Source organism: Molossus molossus, unplaced genomic scaffold (assembly GCF_014108415.1).
Source record: "Molossus molossus isolate mMolMol1 unplaced genomic scaffold, mMolMol1.p scaffold_m16_p_2, whole genome shotgun sequence".
NCBI classification, from domain to species: Eukaryota; Metazoa; Chordata; class Mammalia; order Chiroptera; family Molossidae; genus Molossus; species Molossus molossus.
This window is the reverse complement of record NW_023425355.1, coordinates 63440626-63461330: the sequence shown is the minus strand read 5'-3', so window position 1 is coordinate 63461330 and position 20705 is coordinate 63440626. Positions and strand designations below refer to the sequence as shown.

The 20705-nt window shown below is 35.7% G+C and overlaps 1 protein-coding gene across 3 annotated transcripts in view; it reads left to right on the top strand.

Moving 5' to 3' along the window:
* ZNF280C (zinc finger protein 280C) overlaps positions 1–20705 on the top strand; it is an 88165-nt gene that overhangs the window by 42378 nt on the left and 25082 nt on the right. For all 3 annotated transcript variants that reach the window (XM_036271543.1, XM_036271541.1, XM_036271540.1), the window contains exons 9-14: positions 3928–4077; positions 4213–4316; positions 12629–12849; positions 15824–15981; positions 16866–16966; positions 18310–18456. In XM_036271543.1, the coding sequence (XP_036127436.1) occupies positions 3928–4077; positions 4213–4316; positions 12629–12849; positions 15824–15981; positions 16866–16966; positions 18310–18456 (881 nt within the window). The remainder of the gene's footprint in view (positions 1–3927; positions 4078–4212; positions 4317–12628; positions 12850–15823; positions 15982–16865; positions 16967–18309; positions 18457–20705) is intronic.

The following is a 20705-nucleotide window of genomic DNA, read 5'->3' as shown; positions in this document are numbered from 1 at the left end:
ACTTTTTATAAATATAATAAAAAAGAGAACTGATGAATATACATATAGAATGAATTTGTTTTGAAGCCCATACCTTCATGTTAAGTTTTTCATATATTGTAAGATGGGAGCTAATAGTTTCTGAATGCTTTTCTTGGGTGATTTTATATAAAATCATTTAATAATAGAATATTTTAAGTATTAATAATTTGGTGGATCATTGATATGAGAAAAACTGTGTGGTTATAGTTGATTTCTTCATAGACTAGTTAGTGTCTTTCTATCCAAATAAACGATGTAGATATGATCTTTAAATATGATTATAGAATAGTATTATAAAATGGCAGTGGTAAAGAAACATTGTTTTGCACATAGTAAGTACTCCGTAAATATTCATTGAAGGAATAACGAAAATTTCCAATTCAAGAATTACTCTTCTTTGATTGTATGCCATAACAAAGTTCTTCATTATGTTTAAATAACTTAGTATGCCTTGAAGGAATTTTGTTGAGTTGAAAATTCCTAATAAAGCAATTACTATTTCTATAAGCAAATTAGATATATTTCACTAAATGGAGAGTGGTACACAATATATATTTTTTTGCGTGTTTAAATTGTTTACTTAACAAATTATTATGCATTTACCAAACCAAAATAGTAAGAAATTTATAGTAATATGTGTATCAAAAAATATTTTCCCATTCTGGCCCTGGCCGGTTTGGCTCAGCGGTTAGAGTGTTGGCCTGCGGTCCGGAGAGACCCGGGTTCGGTTCCCGCTAAGGGCATGTACCTCGGTTGCAGTTTGTCCCTGGCCCTGGTCGGTTGTGCGGGTGGCAGCGCTCGATGTGTCCCTTTCACATCGATGTTTCTCTCTCTCTCTCTGTTCCTCTCTCTCCCTCCCGCTCTACCTGAACAAAAAATGGAAAAATGTCCTCGGGTGAGGATAAAAAAAAAAAAAAAAAAAAATATTTTCCCATTCTGAAAATTCTTGACTTAATAGTCACCTATCTAGGTGTCACTTATACAGTTAGTAAAATAGCCAAGATCCAAAATAAATGAGGGAAAAAAGTATTTGTCTGAAATCTGATTTTATGAAGTACATAGTTTTTATTCATAGAAAAAACTTGAATTCTTGAAGCTTCTGGGGGTTAAACACAATGACTCCTACTCTCTCTATATAAGTTGTAGTACTACAAGGCACGGAACATTGCCCTAATAGTAAGTTATTATATTTTACTAGAAAGATATAGGTTATATTTTATTAGAAAGATACAGGTTTCAGCTCTGTTCTAAATATTTTTGTGGCCTTTATCAAGTCATCTAATCTCTTTAAACCTAATTTTCTCATATTATTAAAATAGATACTTTTATTTTTCTCACATAATTCATTCATTCTTAAGACCTAAAATCAGCCACTTGGAGATTTTATATATACATATATTTGTTAATCCTCACCCGAGGATATTTTTCCATTGATTTTTTGACAGAGTGGAAGGGAGGGAGAGGGAAAGAGAAAGAGACATCGATGTGCGAGAGACACATGGATTGGTTGCCTCCTTATATTTATTCGACCAGGCAAGGGATTGAACCCAGGTACATGCCTTTGACTGGAATTGAACCCGTGACCCTTCAGTCCATGGGCCAACACTCTAACTGCTGAGCCAAACTGGCCAGGACTGGAGATATAATTTTAATTCTTGCTCTACTTATCTCAGAGCTTTCTTGAGGCTCAAATGAGAAGTGAAGAGTGAGTAATACATTAAATCTTAAAGGACTTGACAACAGTTGTTAACATGATAATTATGAATACCAATAGGTGCTGTGTGTTCAGAAGAATGATTAACAGATTTCTGTCTAGGGCAGCGGTTCTCAACCTGTGGGTCGCAACCACTTTGGGGGTCGAACAGCCCGTCACAGGTGTCGCCTAAGACATAACAGTAGCAAAATTACAGTTATAAAGTAGCAACGAAAATAATTTTATGGTTGGGGGTCACCACAACATGAGGGACTGTATTAAAGGGTCGCAGCATTAGGAAGGTTGAGAACCACTGGTCTAGGGTGATTATAGAAAGTTCTTGGAGAAGGTTGGATTTAAACTTGATTTTGCAGAATGAAATAGGATTTTTATTGACACTGTTGAGGATAGTGAACAACACAAGTCAAAGACAACAGATATAAATAAGTTGAAGAATCAGAATATAAAACTGTTGAGCTCAGAGTGATTTTATTTAACTTGGATATTCACTCATACTTTAAAAAGTTATATATAAAAGTCTGTATTTACTATACAGCCTACTAGAGAATCATCACCTAGTCCAAAATACCAGCATTCATTGGTTGTTCAAGAAACTGAAGCATCTGCCCTGGCCGGTTTGGCTCAGCAGTTAGAGCATTGGCCTGCGGTCCAGAGAGACCCGGGTTCAGTTCCCGCTAAGGGCATGTACCTCAGTTGCAGTTTGTCCCTGGCCCTGGTTGGGTTGTGTGGGAGGCAGCCACTTGACGTGTCCCTTTCGATGTGTCCCTTTCACGTCAATGTTTCTTTCTCTCTCTCTATTCCTCCCACTCTATCTGAACAAAAAATGTCCTCGGGTGAGGATAAAAAAAAAAGAAACTGAAGCATCTGAGAAGAATGCTAGTGTGATTACACAAAAATCAGTCCCAAGTGCCTGCAATATTGTTGTTAGTAATCATGTACTTGAAGACAGAAAAAATCATTTCTATGTTATCTCAAAGAATGAAATACAGATTTGACAGAGGAGCCCACTAATGTAATGCTCTTATTTTCCTGGCTTATATTTATTCTACTGCTTCTCCTATTAGTGTACAGTTGGGAACATTAAAATATGTGAAATTTAAAATTTTTTATTACAAAATACAATTGTGTGTTATTTCAAAAGGACTTTTTCTGGATCTGGTTATAGCCTAAATAGCCCCACTTATCTTGCAAATGCCCTGAATTATGTAATCCTTAGCCTTTAAGGTGATGGTTTTCAAACTCAAAACTTTTTAGCAATGAAACCTCTATTTAAACAAAATTATATTTAAAAGTCTAATTTTTAAAAAAGGTTAAAGGGTATTTTCTTTTTCTGACATACCCACTCTATTCCCTAAGACATAACTATTAGACTCAGGGGAATAAACAGATAATTTTAACTACCTGTCAGGTTGTGAAGTGGAAAAAGAACCAACTTGAGTTTTCCATTAGACACCTTAAGTGGGTTTTTTTAAATCCTCACCTGAGGATATTTTTCCATTTATCTGCAGATAGAGTGGGAGGGAGGGAGAGAGAGAGAGAGAGAAACATCAATGTGAGACAGACACATTGATTGGTTGGTTGCCTCCCACATGACCCCGACCAGGGCTAGGGACAAACCGCAACCGAGGTATGTGCCCTTGAGCAGAATCAAACCCGCAACTCTGGTCCTTGGACTGATGCTTTAACCTCTGAGCCAAACCAGCCAGGGCAGACATCTTAAGTATTTCTAAGTATCTTAAAGGATACTTCTAATTTTTAGAATAGAAATTGTTTTTGTTTACAAGCTCAAATGTATTGATGCATCTAAAAATAATTCCATTTTGGAATGGAGCTTAGAATATTCTCTGTGGTTTAATATTTTTCTGGGGATTGTTTTGGTCTGACTTTTTTCATGCTACCATATATATATATTTCTTTATTTGAAAGCATCTTTAAAATTTTTTGCATTAAAGTTTATTGAGTTTAAAAATATGTGCTCCAGAGTAGTTTTTGTGCATTTTTTCTACCTATTATATAAATTTTGATCATTCTTTATTGTCATTTGTATGATATGATAACTTAATTGTACTACCTTTAATTTAGCTCTAAAGTATTTTTGCTTAGTTTTAAAGGTAAGACCATTTTAATAGCATTTGTAAGCAATGTTCTATACTAAAGCATTTACAAATACCTTTTCACTATTTAAATTGTAGGTCTGGATGAAACTCTGCCTGTAATAAAACATTCTACTAATCCAAAAAAGCCAAAGACCAGTGAAGATGTTTCTGAAATAGATTCTTGTGCTTCGTTATCTTTGGACAGCTCTCCTTCAGTGACATCCTCCTCAGTTATGATATCAAAAGGTAAATATGAATATGATATATAAAAATAAATTATATAAATTTTAGAAATTGTGATAATTTTTTAACTATTATTGCTGGTTGTTTAAGGTTTAAAAAAGAAAAATTTGAGTCATAAAAATTTTTAATTTATTTTAGATACCTCATCAACTGAACATAAAACTGGAAGGCCTTTCCAAAGATCTTGTCCAAAGTGCAATGTTCAGTTCAATATTTTGGATGCTTTGAAATATCACATGAAGGTAAACACTTTTTCAAAATTTTATTTTTAGAAATAAAAATCTCTGAAAATATTAAGTATTGATATATATTAAGTGCTAGTTTGTCCAGACATTTAGATAGGAAATCTCCTCGTTGCTATTTTCATATAATTTAAGTAAAAATTGATATTCATAATGATATTCATACAAGATTTAAAAATTTTTCTGAAGCATCAGATTTTAAAAATTAAGTTTATATGCACTATAGTATATGCATACTATATTTCAATTTTTTAAAATATTTTTTCTTTATTGATTTTAGAGAGAGAGGAAGGGAGAGGGAGAGAGATATAGAAACATCAATGAAAGAGAACATTGAATGGCCACCTCCTGCATGCCCCCCACTGGGGATCGGACCCACAACCTGGCATGTGCCCGGACCAGGAATTGAACCAGCGACCTCTTGGTGCATGGGTTGACGCTCAACCAGTGAGCTAAACTGGCTGGACTGTATTTTAATTTTTAATGAAAATAATGTATTAATCAATATTTTATTAGGTGCTTAATCTTACATGTAATTTAAAAATGCATTTTTACCTTATTTTTTGTCTGTGCTGTATGTCACATTATTTAATGAAAAATCTTAGTCTTGCATTTTAGTTTTCGATATTCAGACATAAACTCCTAATGATGGATCATTTCACATTAAATGATAGTTTTAACTCAATCCAGAATGTAGTTTGTATACTTGCTATAAATTAATTCTAGCTTTTTATTAGTGTAGGAAGCTCTTCAAATTAGGTTTTAGGTAATTTTCAAAGTGTTAATGAAGTATGAGGTTTAGGTATCACTCCTCTTAAAAGATTTTAGTGGATATCACAGAGTTCTGTGTGTCTGTGGAAAGATAGTCTGTTTTCTTATTGCATGCCCAGTATAAATGGCAGGAAGGGGGAAAGGAGGCAAGAAAGAAGGCAATGTAGATTATATGCAGGAGACAAGGAATAAGATGAGTACAAGGCAAAGAAGCAAATTACAAAACGTTATTAATATTTCAAAGAATGACAAATTCTTCATTGAAATTCAGAATTTTACCAAAAAAAAGTAATAAGAAAAGAAGCATTCCAAATATATTTCCTTTTTTTTTTTTTACATAAATTATATTTGATTTCTCACTATTTCCATCTAAGTGTGACTCCTGCTAACTGGATTTGGGTTTTGGTTTTTATGTAAGAAGTAACTAACTTCTACAAGTGCTTTCAGTTTTCCTATCTGTGTAATATTGATGTTTTTATGTTTTGCATTATTGATGGAGAGAGAAAAGAAAGGGCTGAGTTTCTTAGTTATTTTTAGTTTACTTAACTCTGGAAGTAATATAGTCTTATGGTTCAAAAAGTATAAGAAAAATATCACCCATCTCCTTATTTGCCTACTTCCCAGTACAACTCACAAATGAAATACTTTTTATTAATTTGTTTGTATCCTCTTTGACTTGCTTTCTGCACATACAGGCACACATAAATGTTCTTATTTTTCCATTTTTTAAATATGTGAGTTTTAGATTATTTGTGAATATCTTTTGCTGTTATTATAGATAAGTGGATTACTGTGCCACAGACATAATGCTTTCTTCCAAAGGAGAAATATTTAGAGTATAAGTCCAACATCCTATTGAGCTAAGACACAGTACTCAGCTTTATAATACCTTATTTAATCCTTAGAAAATTCTTTAGGATAGATTTTTTTTTCGTTGTTTTATAGCCAATTTATTGAAATAGCTGTAATTCACACTTAATTCTCTTTAATGGCAAAGCCCAGGTTCTCGCACACACTTTTCTCTCCATTTTGAAAATTAGCCCTGGCCAGTTTGGCTCAGCAATTAGAGCGTCAGCCTGCAGACCAGAGAGGCTCGGGTTCAGTTCCCGCTAAGGACACTACCTCGGTTGCAGTTTGGCCTCAGCCCTGGTTGGGGACATGTGGGTAGCAGCCAGTCGATGTGTCTCTTTCACATCGCTGTTTCTTTCTCTCTCTTCCTCCCTCTCTCCCTCCCACTCTATCTGAAGATAAGTGCAAAAATGTCCTCAGGTGAGATAAAAAAAAAAAAGAAGAAAATTATATGGGCTATTTTCTTGACTGTTATTTGGAAACTTGAAAATAAAGGGTGTTATTTGTTTTTAGGTTACTAATGTGTTATTTAGGTCTCTATATCTTCACTTATATTTGTCTACTTGTTCTGTAATGGTTTGAGAAGGGTCTCAAAGTCTCACATTCTTACCACTATTTTATTTGATATCTTCCAATTCTATGTTACAGTTGTTACCATTTAAGATACAGGTGGATCTATCTCTTAACTTCATTATGAATGTATCCTTTAGCATTTTTATAAACTGTCCCATTTTTGGCCTGGATTCTCTTTTATTTGATATCAGGCTCACAACTTTTGCTTTTTTATATGCTCATTTGCCTGTTATATTCTTTGTTTATCTTTTTATATTCAACCCTTCCAAATCACTTGTTTTTTGCTTTCACCAGTGTTGTTTTTTCTTTTGCGATCCTACGTGAAATTTATTTTTTGTAGCAGTTGAGATAAACATTGTATGCATTGATAGGATGGATTTAATTGGTCTGACAGGAATAATTGGTCATGATTCTGTCACAATTTTTCTTGTGCTTGCTTTATTTTTTAAACCTTTCACTTTGCAACTGCATTGTGTGTGTGTAGTTTGTGTTTTGTTTTCTTTTTATCCCCACCAGAGGACATTTTTCAATATTTTGTTCAGATAGAGTGGAAGGGGGAGAGAGAAAGAGAGAGAGAAACATCGACGTGAAAGGGACACACAGAGTGGTTGCCACCCGCACGACCCAACCAGGGCTGGGGACAAACTGCAACCGAGGTACATGCCCTTAGCAGGAACCGAACCCAGGTCTCTCTGGACCACAGACCGATGCTCTAACCGCTGACCCAAACTGGCCAGGGCTGTAGTTTGTGTTTTTAGGAATGTTTATATTTTGCTGTCTAGTTATTCCTAAATAATTCTTCTAGAGAAATTCTGTAACTGAAAATTGTATATAATAAGTGAATTAGCCCTGGCTGGTGTGGCTCAGTTGGTTGAGTGTTGACCCATGCACCAAAAGATCACTGGTTCGATTCCCAGTCAAGGCACATATCCAGATTGCAGGTTCGATCCCTGGTCGGGATATGTGTCGGAAGCAGCCAATAAATGTTTGTCTCTCACATCAATCTCGCTCTCTCTCTCTCTCTCCCCCTCTCTCCCTCCCTCCTCTCTCTCCAAAAATCAATAAAAATATATTTAATAAGTGAATTAGTTTTATGTCATTAGAAATAAAAAGTTTATATATGAAAGTATTTCCCATTAAGGTTAGTTTATATGCAGTCTTGATTTTATTCATGAGGTAGATTTCCAAGATATTTCAGCATTCTGGATAGAATGTGTTGAAGTTTTCAAGATGTAACTGATATTTCTTTCTTTGTATCCCACACATTTTCTAGGCACCTTGAGTCTGGAGAATGGCAATTTTCTTTACTGAAATACTACTGTGTTAAACTATATTTTAACACAGATATGAAATGTCTGATTTTTGGCCCAATGTCAAATTATTATTTAATATTTATATCAAAAAAGTTTAATTGCAAGGGAAAAGGTTAATATATAGCCATCCCTAATCTTGAGGTTTTCAATTTTTTTAAGTTATTTCTTTATTAAGATAAAATTTGTTTATAGTTTGAATTTTAAACTATATAAAGAAAGGGCTAGAGTACCGATCAAGATGACAGCATAGGTAAATGTGGTACTCGCCTCCTCCCACAACCACATCAGAATTACAACTGAACTACAGAACAACCATCATTCAGAACTGCCTGACATCAGGCTGGATGGAAGTCTTACAAATATGAAATTAAAGAAGAAGTCACGTTGAGACTGGTAGGAGGGGTGGAGGCGCGGACGGGCTGGTCCGACACCCACGTGTGGCGGATAAAAGTCAGGAGGATACCTCGGCTGTGAAGGTACTCTCTGAGGAGTGAGGAGTCCCCGTCCCACACCAGGCTCCCAGCTCAGAGTTCCAGTGCCAGGAAGAGAAGTCTCCATCACTTCGGGCTGTAAAAACCAGTGGGAACTGAGGCTGAGGCTGCTGATGTCCCAGGCAGTTGCTCTTAAAGGACCTGCACACAAAATTACTCGGACTCACTCCTTCTGGGCTCCAGCATTGGGGAGGCAGCTTGAAAGGTACCAGAGACATACAGGGAAGAACTGAATTATTCAGCATTGGGGCGAGAGCTGGAGGGGCAGCTTTCTTCTGGACAGATTTGCTGTGGGAAGCCATTGTTCCTTTGGTGAGCCCTTCCCTGGGGCAGTAGACAACCACCATATCTTGGACTCCAGCAACATGGCTCACACTGTTTACCACACTCTGGTGATTCCCGGAAGTCCTGCTCCACCCAACCTTCAGGCCCACCCAAGCTATTTCCAGTGGCTTTACCATAAGAATGGCCTGTCTTGGATCCTGCTTCAGATTTTTCTAAAATCTCTCAAACAAGCAGCATCTGGTCTCAGTGAGCCCCATACCTCTCGTTAAGTGGCCCCAGGCCTGGCACTGGAAGCAGCCATCTGCAGATCACTTTATAGCTTATGCTAGGTGGCCCCAGGTAAAACACAGGCAGTGGCTGACCTTGCCCCAGAGCCAGCACATCCAGTGGACAGTTTCAGACCAGGGCAAAGCACCACCACCCAACCACCTCCACAAGCAACACATTCAATGAGTGGACTCAGTGGGTACTAGACCTCTGCTGAAGTAAGTCTTGCTCTATGTGTTGAGGCCCTATATCACTGATCCTCCAAAGGGTTCAGAGGCCAATGGTCCGTGGGCACAGCCAGTCTTTGCAGCTGATCAGCCTCAGTAAGTCCCTCCCATTGACGTGCCAATAGCAATCAAGTCTCAATTACAACAGAAGAGTGTACAGTCCACACTAGGAGTGCACCTCGAGGGCCCAGCTGGGGTAATCAGGGAGGCTGTGCCACTGGACCCTACAGGACACCTACAACAATAGGCCACCCTATGAAGCCTAGGAGACATAGCAACTCTACCTAATACATAGAGAAAAACACAGGGAAGCAGCCAAAATGAGGATACAAAGAAATATGTCCCAAGTGAAAGAACACAACAATATTCCAGGAAGAGGATTAAACGAAATGGAGATAAGCAATCAATCAGACATAGAATTAAAAACACTGGTTATAAGGATGCTTTAGGAACTTAGTGAGACCTTCAAGGAACTTAAGGAGAATTCCAAGGAACTTAATGAGAACACCAACAACATAAAAAAAGGACCAGTCACTTGTCTGGTGCACTAACTGAAAGATACACTAACTGAAATAAAGAATGACTTACAGAGAGTCAATAGTAGAGTAGGTAAAGCCAAGAAACCATCGATTTGGAATATAAGGAAGCAAAAAACACCTATTCAGAACAGCAAAAAGAAAAAAGAATCCAAAAAAATGAGTACAGTGTAAGTAGCTTCTGGGACAACTTCAAGTGTACCAACATTCGCATCATGGGGGTGCCAGAAGAGTGAGAGCAAGAAATTGAAAACCTATTTGAAAAAATAATGACAGAAAACTTCCCTAATTTGGTGAAGGAAACAGACATACGAGTCCAAGAAGCACAGAGAGTCCCAAACAACATGAACCCGAAGAGGTCCACACTAAGACATCATCATCAAAATGCCAAAGATTAAAGACAAAGAGGGAATCTTAAAAGCAGCAAGAGAAAAGCAGTTCCTTACCTACAATGGAGCTCTCACAAGAGTGTCAGCCGATTTCTCAAAAGAAACTTTGCAGTCCAGAAAGGAGTGCCAAGAGATATTCAAAGTGATGAAAAGCAATGACCTGCAACCAAGAATACTCTATCATGCAAAGCTATCATTTAGAATTGATGGACATAGTGTTTCCCAGACCAGAAAAAGCTAAAGGAGTTCACCACCACCAAACCAGTATTATATGAAATGTTGAAGGGTCTTCTTGAAGGAGAAGAACAAAAATATGATTAATAAAATGGCAATAAATACGTATCTATCAACAATTGAATCTACAAACAAAATGAGCAAGCAGAACAGAAACAGTCATAGATACAGAGAACTTTTTGTTGCTTGCCAAATGCGAGGGTGCTGTGGGGACATGGGTGAAGAAGATGAAGGAATTAAGAAGTACAATTTTTTTGTACCTCAAAGGGAAGTGGGGAGGTAGGGCGGGAAGAGATAAATCAAAGAACTATGTACATATGCATAACCAATGGACACAAACAATAGTGTGGAGAAGGCAGGAATGGGGCAGGATTGGGGCGGCGGGGAGTCAGTGGGGATCAAAAGGGGGAACATCAATAATACATTCAACAATAAAGATAAGTTTTTTAAAAAAGAAAGAGGCCAATACTTTGGTGAATATCTTTCCTCTTTCCAGATATAGTGCCAGGCATAGTTTTATATGAGCTGGCCCTAGTTATGAACACAGAATTATTTTTTTGTTGTTAATCTAATTTTTTTTCTTTTTTTTTATTAATTAATATTTGTTACAGATGTTTCTCCTTTTTCCCCCACTGATTCCCCCCTCCTCCTCCCTCCCTGCCCTTTCCCCAGTTTGTTGTCCATGTCCACTGTTCATGCATACACGCATATAAGTTCTGTGGTTTATCTCTCCCCCACCACCCCCGTCTTTAGGGGATTGTCAGTCTGTACCCCACTTCTGTGTCTCTGGGACTACCCCATTCCTCAGAATGTTATGTTCATTATATTCCACAAATAAGTGAGATCATATGAAACTTGTCTTTCTCTATTTGGCTTGTTTCACTTAGGATGATATTTTCCAGTTCCCTCCATGTCGTCTCAAAGGATAAGAGATCTTTCTTTCTTACAGCTGCATAGTACTCCATTGTGTATATGTACCACAGCTTTTTTATCCATTCGTCTACTGATGGACACTTGGGCTGTTTCCAGATCTTAGCTATTGTAAATAGTGCTGCTACAAACATTGGAGTACATATATTCTTTCTGATTGGTGTTTCAGGCTTCTTAGGGTATATTCCTAGAAGTGGAATCACTGGGTCAAATGGAAGTTCAATTTTTAGTTTTTTGAGGTAACACCATATTGTTTTCCATAGTGACTGCACCAGTCTGCATTGCCACCAGCAGTGCACTAGAGTCCCATTTTCTCCACACCCTCACCAACACTTATTGTTTGATGATTTGTTGATGGCGGCCATTCTGACAGGTGTGAGGTGATACCTCATTGTTGTTTTAATTTGCATCTCTATGATGATTAGTGATGATGAGCATTTCTTCATATGTTTCTTAGCCATTTGTATGTCCTGTTTGGAGAGGTGTCTATTTAGTTCCTCTGCCCATTTTTCAATTGGATTCTTTGTCTTCCTTTTGTGGAGTTGTATGAGCACTCTATATGTATTGGAAATTAACCCCTTATCTGATATATCATTGGCAATTATGCTCTCCCATACAGTGGGTAGCCTTTCCGTTTTGATGATTGTATCTTTCGCTGTGCAGAAGCTTTTGAGTTTGATGTTGTCCCATGTGTTCATTTTCTCCATTGTTTCTATTGCCTTAGGTGATGTGTCAGTAAAAATTCTGCTGCGTATGATGTCTGAAAGTTTGTTGCCTACAGTCTCTTCTAGGATTTTTATGAATTCACGAGTCACATTTAAGTCTTTTATCCATTTTGAGTTTATTTTTGTGTAGGGTGTAAGTTGATGGTCTAGTTTCATTTTTCTGCATGTAGCTGTCCAATTTTCCCAGCACCATTTATTAAAGAGGCTGTCCTTACTCCACTGTATGCTCTTGCCACCTTTGTCAAATGTTAATTGAGCATATTGCCTTGGGTCCATTTCTGAGTTCTCTGTTCTGTTCCACTGGTCTATATGCCTGTTCTTGTGCCAGTACCAGGCTGTTTTGATTACAGTGGCTTTGTAGTATAACCTGAAATCTGGTATTGTGATCCCTCCAACTTTGTTCTTTCTTTTCAAGATTGCTATGGCTATTCGAGACCTTTTTTGTTTCCATATGAACTTTTGAAATAATTGTTCTAATTCTGTGAAGTATGCCGTTGGTATTTTGATGGGGATTGCGTTGAATCTATATATTGCTTTGGGTAATATGGACATTTTAATGATGTTAATTCTCCCAATCCATGAACAGGGTATGTGCTTCCACTTTTTTATATCTTCCTCTTTTTTTCAATGGCCTGTAGTTTTCTGCAAATAGGTCTTTTGTTAATCTAATTTTTAAAAGATATATAAGTAAGGCTTATTTATATATATTTTTTCTCTTTCAGCGTTGTTGTCCAGACATGCTAAATAAATTTTTGGAAATGATTAAAGTAGAAATTTCAGGTACTGAAAATAAAGATAAGACTGGTGCAGAGAAAGAAAAATTGATCATGTTAGTTAGTGACTTTTACTACGGAAAACATGAAGGAGATGTTGACAATGAACAGAAGACTTACACAACCTTTAAATGCTTCAGTTGCCTGAAAGTTCTTAAAAATAATATTAGGTATGTAAATGCCTCTGTTTCTGTTTGAAAATTGGGATGTTACAAATGTAATTATTGTATCTTTATTTTTCTGTGCCATCTTAGATAAGCAATTTTAATACTTTCTATGAAGAGCTAAGGCAGAATATCATGGTGAAAAACTTTAGTCCTTTCTTGTGTTTTAGGAGTTTGACACTTGGGTCCACTCACTTAGTTGTATTTCTTTCCAACAACTTAAGGAAGGACAAAATTTACCTTAACCTAGGGGAAATTTACCTCTTTTTTATATTTATCATTGAACTAGGAGTTTTCATGAGACATTTTTATTTTTAGCTGCTTTTCAATCTTACTTTTCCTATCATAGGAAGAACCACTTTATCCAGTTTGACCTCCTTCATACTAGTCTTCTAATTTTTTATCTAATTTTTCAGTTAATATTTATAATTTTTAGCACACTTACCTTGCAGAGAAAGTGATCTCTCTCTTTTTTGAGGGGGGGGGGGGATGATCTTCTTTATAAGAGTACCAGTTCTTTGAAACATGTCTGTTTTGACTTTATAGTTTAGCACATTTTAAAAATAGAGATTTAATTCTCAGTGGAATTTTGAAAGTTTATACATATATGCTTTAAATTTTAGGAACTTGGACTTTGCAGTCTTTGAGTTATATGGCATATTATATATCTGTCATCCTAAGTGAGATAGTAACAAGAACAAAATAACAAGGCATTGATTGGTATTTTTTATTGTTTATACCGTATAACGTGACATTGTTTTTCCAACATTTTATTATAAAATTTTTTAAATAGTCAGCAAAGTTGAAAAGTTTTATAGAGAACATCTGCATATATTTACCCACCTCATTTCTACCATTAATGTTTTACTATACTTGCATTACTACATATTTATGTATTCATCCATAGACCCATCTGATTTTTGATACTTTTCAGAGTAAATTGCAGACATCAGTGGACTTCTCTTATGTGAGTTACATATACGTATGTGTATACATGTACCTATATTGTGACACACGTATATGTAAACTTTAAAAAATATTTACCCTTGATAACCATCATTTGTAACTAATATTCTTAGGTATCCTATAGGTCATTTTAAGCCCAAAATTTATTTTATCATTTTATGGTGAATTTTGGGTTTAGAAGGTACATAGAAAAATGCTGAAATATACTGTAATATATGTATAAATTAAGTTATTAATACTACATTTAGGGTAGTGCTTTATAATTTTCAAAGATCTTTCAAATATTATTTATATGAGTTTTCACACTTCTGTACCTCCTTTTAATCAAGCCCTAACAGCCATCAGCTGCTAATGATAGCAGTAGCTTAACAGAAGAGAAATTGTACTTTGAGCCATAACACTGAAACACTGCGACCTCCTTCCATATTTTTACCATTTTTACAGTAAAATACATCTAAAAATAACATTAGAAATTTTGGTAAAATTCAGAAAAAGTGGTTCACTGGTTAAGTTCTTTATTATACTTAATGTGCACATGGCATCAGAAGTTATTTATTTATTTGTGTTTATTTATTTTTGTTTGTCCTCACCTGAGGATATTTTTTCCATTGATTTTTAGAGAGTAGAAGGGGGATAAGGAGGAGAGAGAGAGAGAGAGAGAGAGAGAGAGAGAGAGAGAGAGAGAGAGAGACAGACATCGATGTGAGAGAGACATACTGATTGGTTGCCTCCTGCACATGCCCCAACTGGGTATGTGCCCTTGACTGGGAATCAAACCTGAGTCCATTTGGTGTAGGGGCTGACGCTCTATTGAGTCACACCAACCAGTCATGGCTAGAAGTTCTTTTCTTTTGAGCAAAAGCTTTTTGGCTTTTCCTTTAAGGTTAGCCATTTAATATTAAACATGAAACTTTCTTTTTTGTTTTTATTTCAAAGGACTGGTTACAGATTTCTAGATTATCAGACTATCTAGAAATTTTAAGCTAAACATATTTTATAATATCTAGGAATTTTATAGCTTTTTTGACATATTAGTGAGTAAATGAAACCTGAACAATAAAAACTGTCATATATGTTAAATAGTATTTTACCTTAATAGTAAAAACAAGGATGTCAAATTGTTGGTTTAAGAGAATGGTTAGAAGGTAATAGCTCAAGATTTCTATTCTCTGCCCTAGCAACATATTGTTGGATACACTTTTCTACAATGAGTATAACCAATGTAGGGCCATTTTATTCTGAGAATAACCTTGTTAGGGGCTTGAGCAGTGTGAGCTGCTGATGGGAGCAGTGTAATAATTGAAAGATTATTTTATAAAAATATATTTTATTTCCTAAAGTTATGAACTTAAAGTTTAATGGCTCATAATCCTTATTTGTAAATATTTAGGCAAGACTAGGACTTTTTAAATAGACTTGAATATAGATGATGTTAAAATGAGAAGGAAAGAAGACATTTCAAAGTGTACTCTAAAATGAAGTAGTGTTTTGGAAGTGTGAAAAGATAAATGTTAAACCTCCATGATGATTGCTATCTAGAAGAATACTAATAATTTGTCCTTTAAGCAGCTGAAACCAGTTTTATATCTTTAAGGCCTTCAAAGGATTTCGCTCATGACTCTGTAACTGCTTTTGGTGGTAGTTTCATTCCTTTAAGTATTTTATTTTAAAATGTAAATAGTATTTTATATATGGAAAAGAAGCCTGATGTTTGTCCTTTACAAAAAAAAAATCTGAAATATGATGAAAAGTTCTAGCAAATTAGTGGTATTTCATATTAACTATTAATGGGTTGTTTTAAAACAAAGAAATTATTTTGTACAAATATATTTACTGAGCCACTTAATGAAAGTGATTATTTGAAGTACACACTTTTCTAGAGAACTTTAAGGCTTAGAGATATTATTTTGAGTGATATAGCTGCCTTTTTAACATATAGGTTCAGATACTTATTTGTGAGGGGTTATTTTGGTTATAAATCTGAATATTTGTACCTGTCTACAATTATTTATAGATTTATGAACCACATGAAACACCATTTGGAACTTGAAAAGCAGAACAGCGAGAGCTGGGAAAGCCACACCACCTGCCAGCACTGTTACCGTCAGTATCCCACACCATTCCAGCTACAGTGTCACATTGAGAGTACACACACACCTCATGAATTTTCTAGTAAGTCACAGTTTCACTGAAGTCCTGAACATCAATGATTTTGATCATCTAAACTATGAGGAATCCTTAAGAATTCTAATATAAAAATAAAAATAAGAAATAGACTTATAGTTTGAGGGCAAAGTTGAAAAACAAGTTTTAACTAGTAGAAACTTTTCAATAAAATTACTTAAGTTGAAGTTGTGTGTAAGGAGTAAGTTAGAAAAACACATTACCTGGTTTATAAATATGAAATCAATGGTCTTGATTTATACTCTAATAAGAAAAGTAACTGCAATGAAAGTTAAAATTACATTGTGGAATTAGGCAGCTTGGATCCAAATTCCAGCTTTGCTTCTTCTTTTTTCTTTTTAATCTTCAACCGAGGATATTTTTCCATTTTTTGTTCAGATAGAGTGGAAGGAGAGAGAGAGAGAGAGAAACATCAATGTGAAAGGGACACATCGAGTGGCTACCTCCCGCACGACCCATCCAGGGCTGGGGACAAACTGTCACTGAGGTACATGCCCTTAGCGGGAACCGAACCCTGGTCTCTCTGGACTGCAGACCGATGCTCTAACCGCTGAGCCAAACTGGCCAGGGCCAGCTTTGCTTCTTAATACAACTGAGAGATCTCAAGCAAGTTACTTAATCTTTCTGTGCCTCAGGTTCCACATCTGAAAAATGGGAATAAAAATAGCAATGGAATGGGAATTATTAACTATGCTAATATAAGTAAAGTCTTCAGAACAGCATTAACAGAGATAACAACTATGGAACTGGTGGAGCCACCATCACTATTACTATTATTATTTGTTGTTACTGTTGTTATAGATGTACAAGATGAACCTTTTATTTATGTAGATCCTTAAAATGGTGTAATATGTGTTTTTTTTCAATTTCAGCTATTTGTAAAATCTGTGAATTATCGTTTGAAACAGAACATGCTCTTTTGCAACATATGAAGGACACTCATAAACCCGGTGAAATGCCATATATTTGCCAGGTACGCGCACATTTTATTGTGTACTTAGGTGTTCGTTTAATTATCATGTGCCACAAAATAATATTTTTTAACCATTTAAATAAAACAAGTTACTAAAATTGAAGATCTTCTTCAATCATGGAAATTCCCTTGGTTTAACTCACGTATGTGTGGGTGGTGGATTGGATTTGGCCTATGAATCATAGTTTGCTGACCCCTGTACTAGAAAAGCAAAATACCCTTCAGGAAAAAGACAAACATATGGACGTTCTTACAAAGTAGGGAAAAATACAGACATTCCAAAGAAACAGTAAATGCTGTTAGTTATGTGGAACTCAACTAAATGCTTTATGGATGCTATTTTTCCAGAATTTAAAGTGGTTCTCAATAAGATAGTAAACAAAGATAAATTGCCTCTGTCATATCCTGGGTGCTATTTAAAATCCAAAGAGGAGAACACTCCATTTTATTTATTTTATTTTCTCAGTAACATTTTTTTAAATTTTCTATTTGCCCAATTTCTTTTCTTTTTTTTTAAATTAATTAATTTATTTATTTTTGTTACAGATGTTTCTTATTTTTCCCCTTTGACACCCTCCACCCCCTCCCTCCCCACCCTGTCCCCAACTCTGTTGTCTATGTCCATCAGTCATGCATACATGCATATAAGTTCTATGGTTTATCTCTCCCCCCCACCCCTTCTTCTGGGGATTGTCAGCCTGTACCCCACTTCCACGTCTCTGGGACTACCCTGTTCTTCAGACTGTTATGTTCATTATATTCCACAAATAAACACTCCATTTTATATAGCAGGAAAAACTTTATAGGACAAGAGGTGTCAGTGTCTGAAAATTTAAGTCAAGAAGAGGGGGTAGTAGATCTGAAAAGAAGGGAATCTAGTTATATTTAGGAATATATCCTTAAACGTTGAATGATAACTTTTCTATTTCAACAATTATCATTATTTCTAGTGATGGGATTCTTTTTTTTTTTTAATCCTCACTCAAGGATATTTTTCAATTATCTTCAGATAGAGTGGGAGGGAGAGAGAGAGAAACATCGATGTGAGAGGGACACATCAACCGGTTGCTCCTCATACAACCCCAACCATGGTTGGGGACGAACCATAACTGAGGTATGTGCCCTTAACCGGAATTGAACCTGTGACTCTTTGGTTCATGGGCCAACACTCTAACCGCTAAGCCAAACCAGCCAGGGTTGGGATTCTTGATTGTATAGGCAGCAAAGCTGAATTAGGAGTACATAATGTTCCTTTGAACAAATGATGCATCATTGCTACTTTAATGTAATTGTATATCAGTTATAAATTTTCAAGTTAAACCAAACCTTCTTTGTATTTCTAGGTTTGCCAGTTTAGATCATCAACATTTTCTGATGTAGAAACTCATTTTAGAACATCCCATGAAAACACAAAGAACTTGCTATGTCCATTTTGCCTCAAAGTTAGTAGAATGGCAACCCCCTACATGAATCATTACATGAAACATCAGGTAAGATTTAGCAGTTCTTGTTTGTTTATTTTGTCTTAGTGAAAGGTATATATATGAAACTTAGATAGTTGGTTAGATTTGTTGTAGAAGGAAAGCATAGTTGTTCCAAATGACAAGTTATAATTTTGCTGAATTACTTGTGAAACTTCCACTTCTTTTACTTGTGTGCTTCCTGGTGATGATGAGGCTCATGAAAAGCTAAAATTCTGAAACATAGGTGGAAATAGAAACCCTAGAGTAGAGAATAAGAGGGAATATGAGTGGAATATTTAGGTTGGATATTTCAGGGGTCTAAGAGTGTTGAGAATGGGAATGATTTTGAGGTAGTTAATCAAGGAGCTGGGAAAAGGATAAGTATGAACTGAGGAAGATATGATTGAGGACTCAATCTTCTTTTTCCTTTTTCTCTTCAAACTTCATTTCCAATTTCTAGCCTTTTATTATTATGAGAAGACATGTAGTTTTCATCAGTAACCTGGGACGATCTTTTGTAGCAGTCAGTGACAAAGGAAATGGCAATGAGACTTATTTCTAGATGTGTGAACTATGCCAGAGAATTATATTTAGGTTATAATTTGTTTCCTGGATGACTTGCTCGTTCTGCTATGTGATTTCTCAGATAACTATATTAGTGCTTTCATCTTTCTTTTGAGTTCTCATTTTATGCTTGCTTATTCTTTTCCTGGCACAATTAGACCATTCTTTATTTGGGCTGAAAACTTTTTTTTACCAAATTTATTGGGGTGATATTGGTTAATAAGATCATATAGGTTTCAAGTGTACATTTCTATGATACATGATCTGAATATTGCATTGTGTCCACCACCCACAGTCAAACCATCTTCCATCACTATGTATTCGGCCCCCTTTGATGTAAACCTATTAAGTGTTTGAAAGAGCAATGGTACCTTTGCCAAAATCAGAAGAAGTCAGTGAATTCCCTGAATCTGATTATATAATCAAGTTTTGTCTCCTCACTGATCAGCTCATTACATTTTCTTACTATCGATTGCATCGGTATGGCCAATTTATTCAGCACCACTGCTAACACTGCTTTTAGTGCCAGTCATTAGATAATCATGAAATCAACTTGTAGTTGTTAACTGGAAAAACATCTTAAAAGTAGCATATCCAAATACATTTAGGATCACTTATGTTATAACTGGGTTAATACCAACTTGCTTATTTTTTTATCCTGGTATGCCACCTTACCCTTAAGAACCTCTGGCAAATTCTTCCTGTTCTAGAGTTTCTCCGCCAGTGTTCTATCAGATATTAATAGATGTTCTGCTCTAAAATTATTCCTGGAAAAAAGAAATTCAGTAAATGGCTAGATTTGCAAAATTAAATCAATAGATTTTTGTTTATTTTTTTTAAATAAGACTTCCGGAGCTTTTAATATACTAAAAAAAATCATAACTCTCCAAGCAAGGGATATTGTATATATTGTTCCCAAAACTTATTTGACCATTGCACCCTTTATTTGCTAAATACCTATTAACATTTCTTGAGGAATAGGATTTGGGAACTACTGGTCTTGGTGCTCTATATTTCATCTTTTGACCTTTGATTTTGAAAGGATGTAGGAGATATAAAGCTCTTGACTATTTCATTAGGAACCTTTTAACATAATTCTTTCTCCCATGCTTTACTAAGCTCCAGGGTGAGGAGTAGATGTGGAAGGAATAATGTATGCTTAGAATGGTAAGAAAGAGAAGGATGGGCCTGCTATGAGGACTGTGTCTTTTAAGTGGTTTACATGATCTGTGGTCACTCTTCATACTGAGTCGTGTTTCTTAACATGCTATGTATATAGGAAAGAGTTAACCCAGCAGGTATGAGTTGCTCAAATCATGCACATTTTTCAGAAGGGTCTGCTTGCATAACTGGCCTTGGCTAACTCCTGGGAACTGAACCTTTGTTATTAACTGAAGAGTGTTTTACATGCCTGGAACCTTGAACCATGTTGTACCAGCTTTTCTAGATCATTTGTGCAAAAAATATGATTATGGTGAATGATGCTTTTCTTCTGGGAGTCTGAAGGTTTAGTGACTGATCCCTATAAAAAAAAAATCAGGGCTCTTAGACTTAAGAGAGTTCCCCTGGCAAAAGCAAAGAGATAAACACTTTATTCATGTTGTTAGGGAACTGATTAAGTGTGTCCTATGTAACTCCACTGGGAAAAGGCACTTGGAAACTGGAACCAGTATCCTTCAGACTTTTCTTTCCTTTATTAACCCTGCTCTATA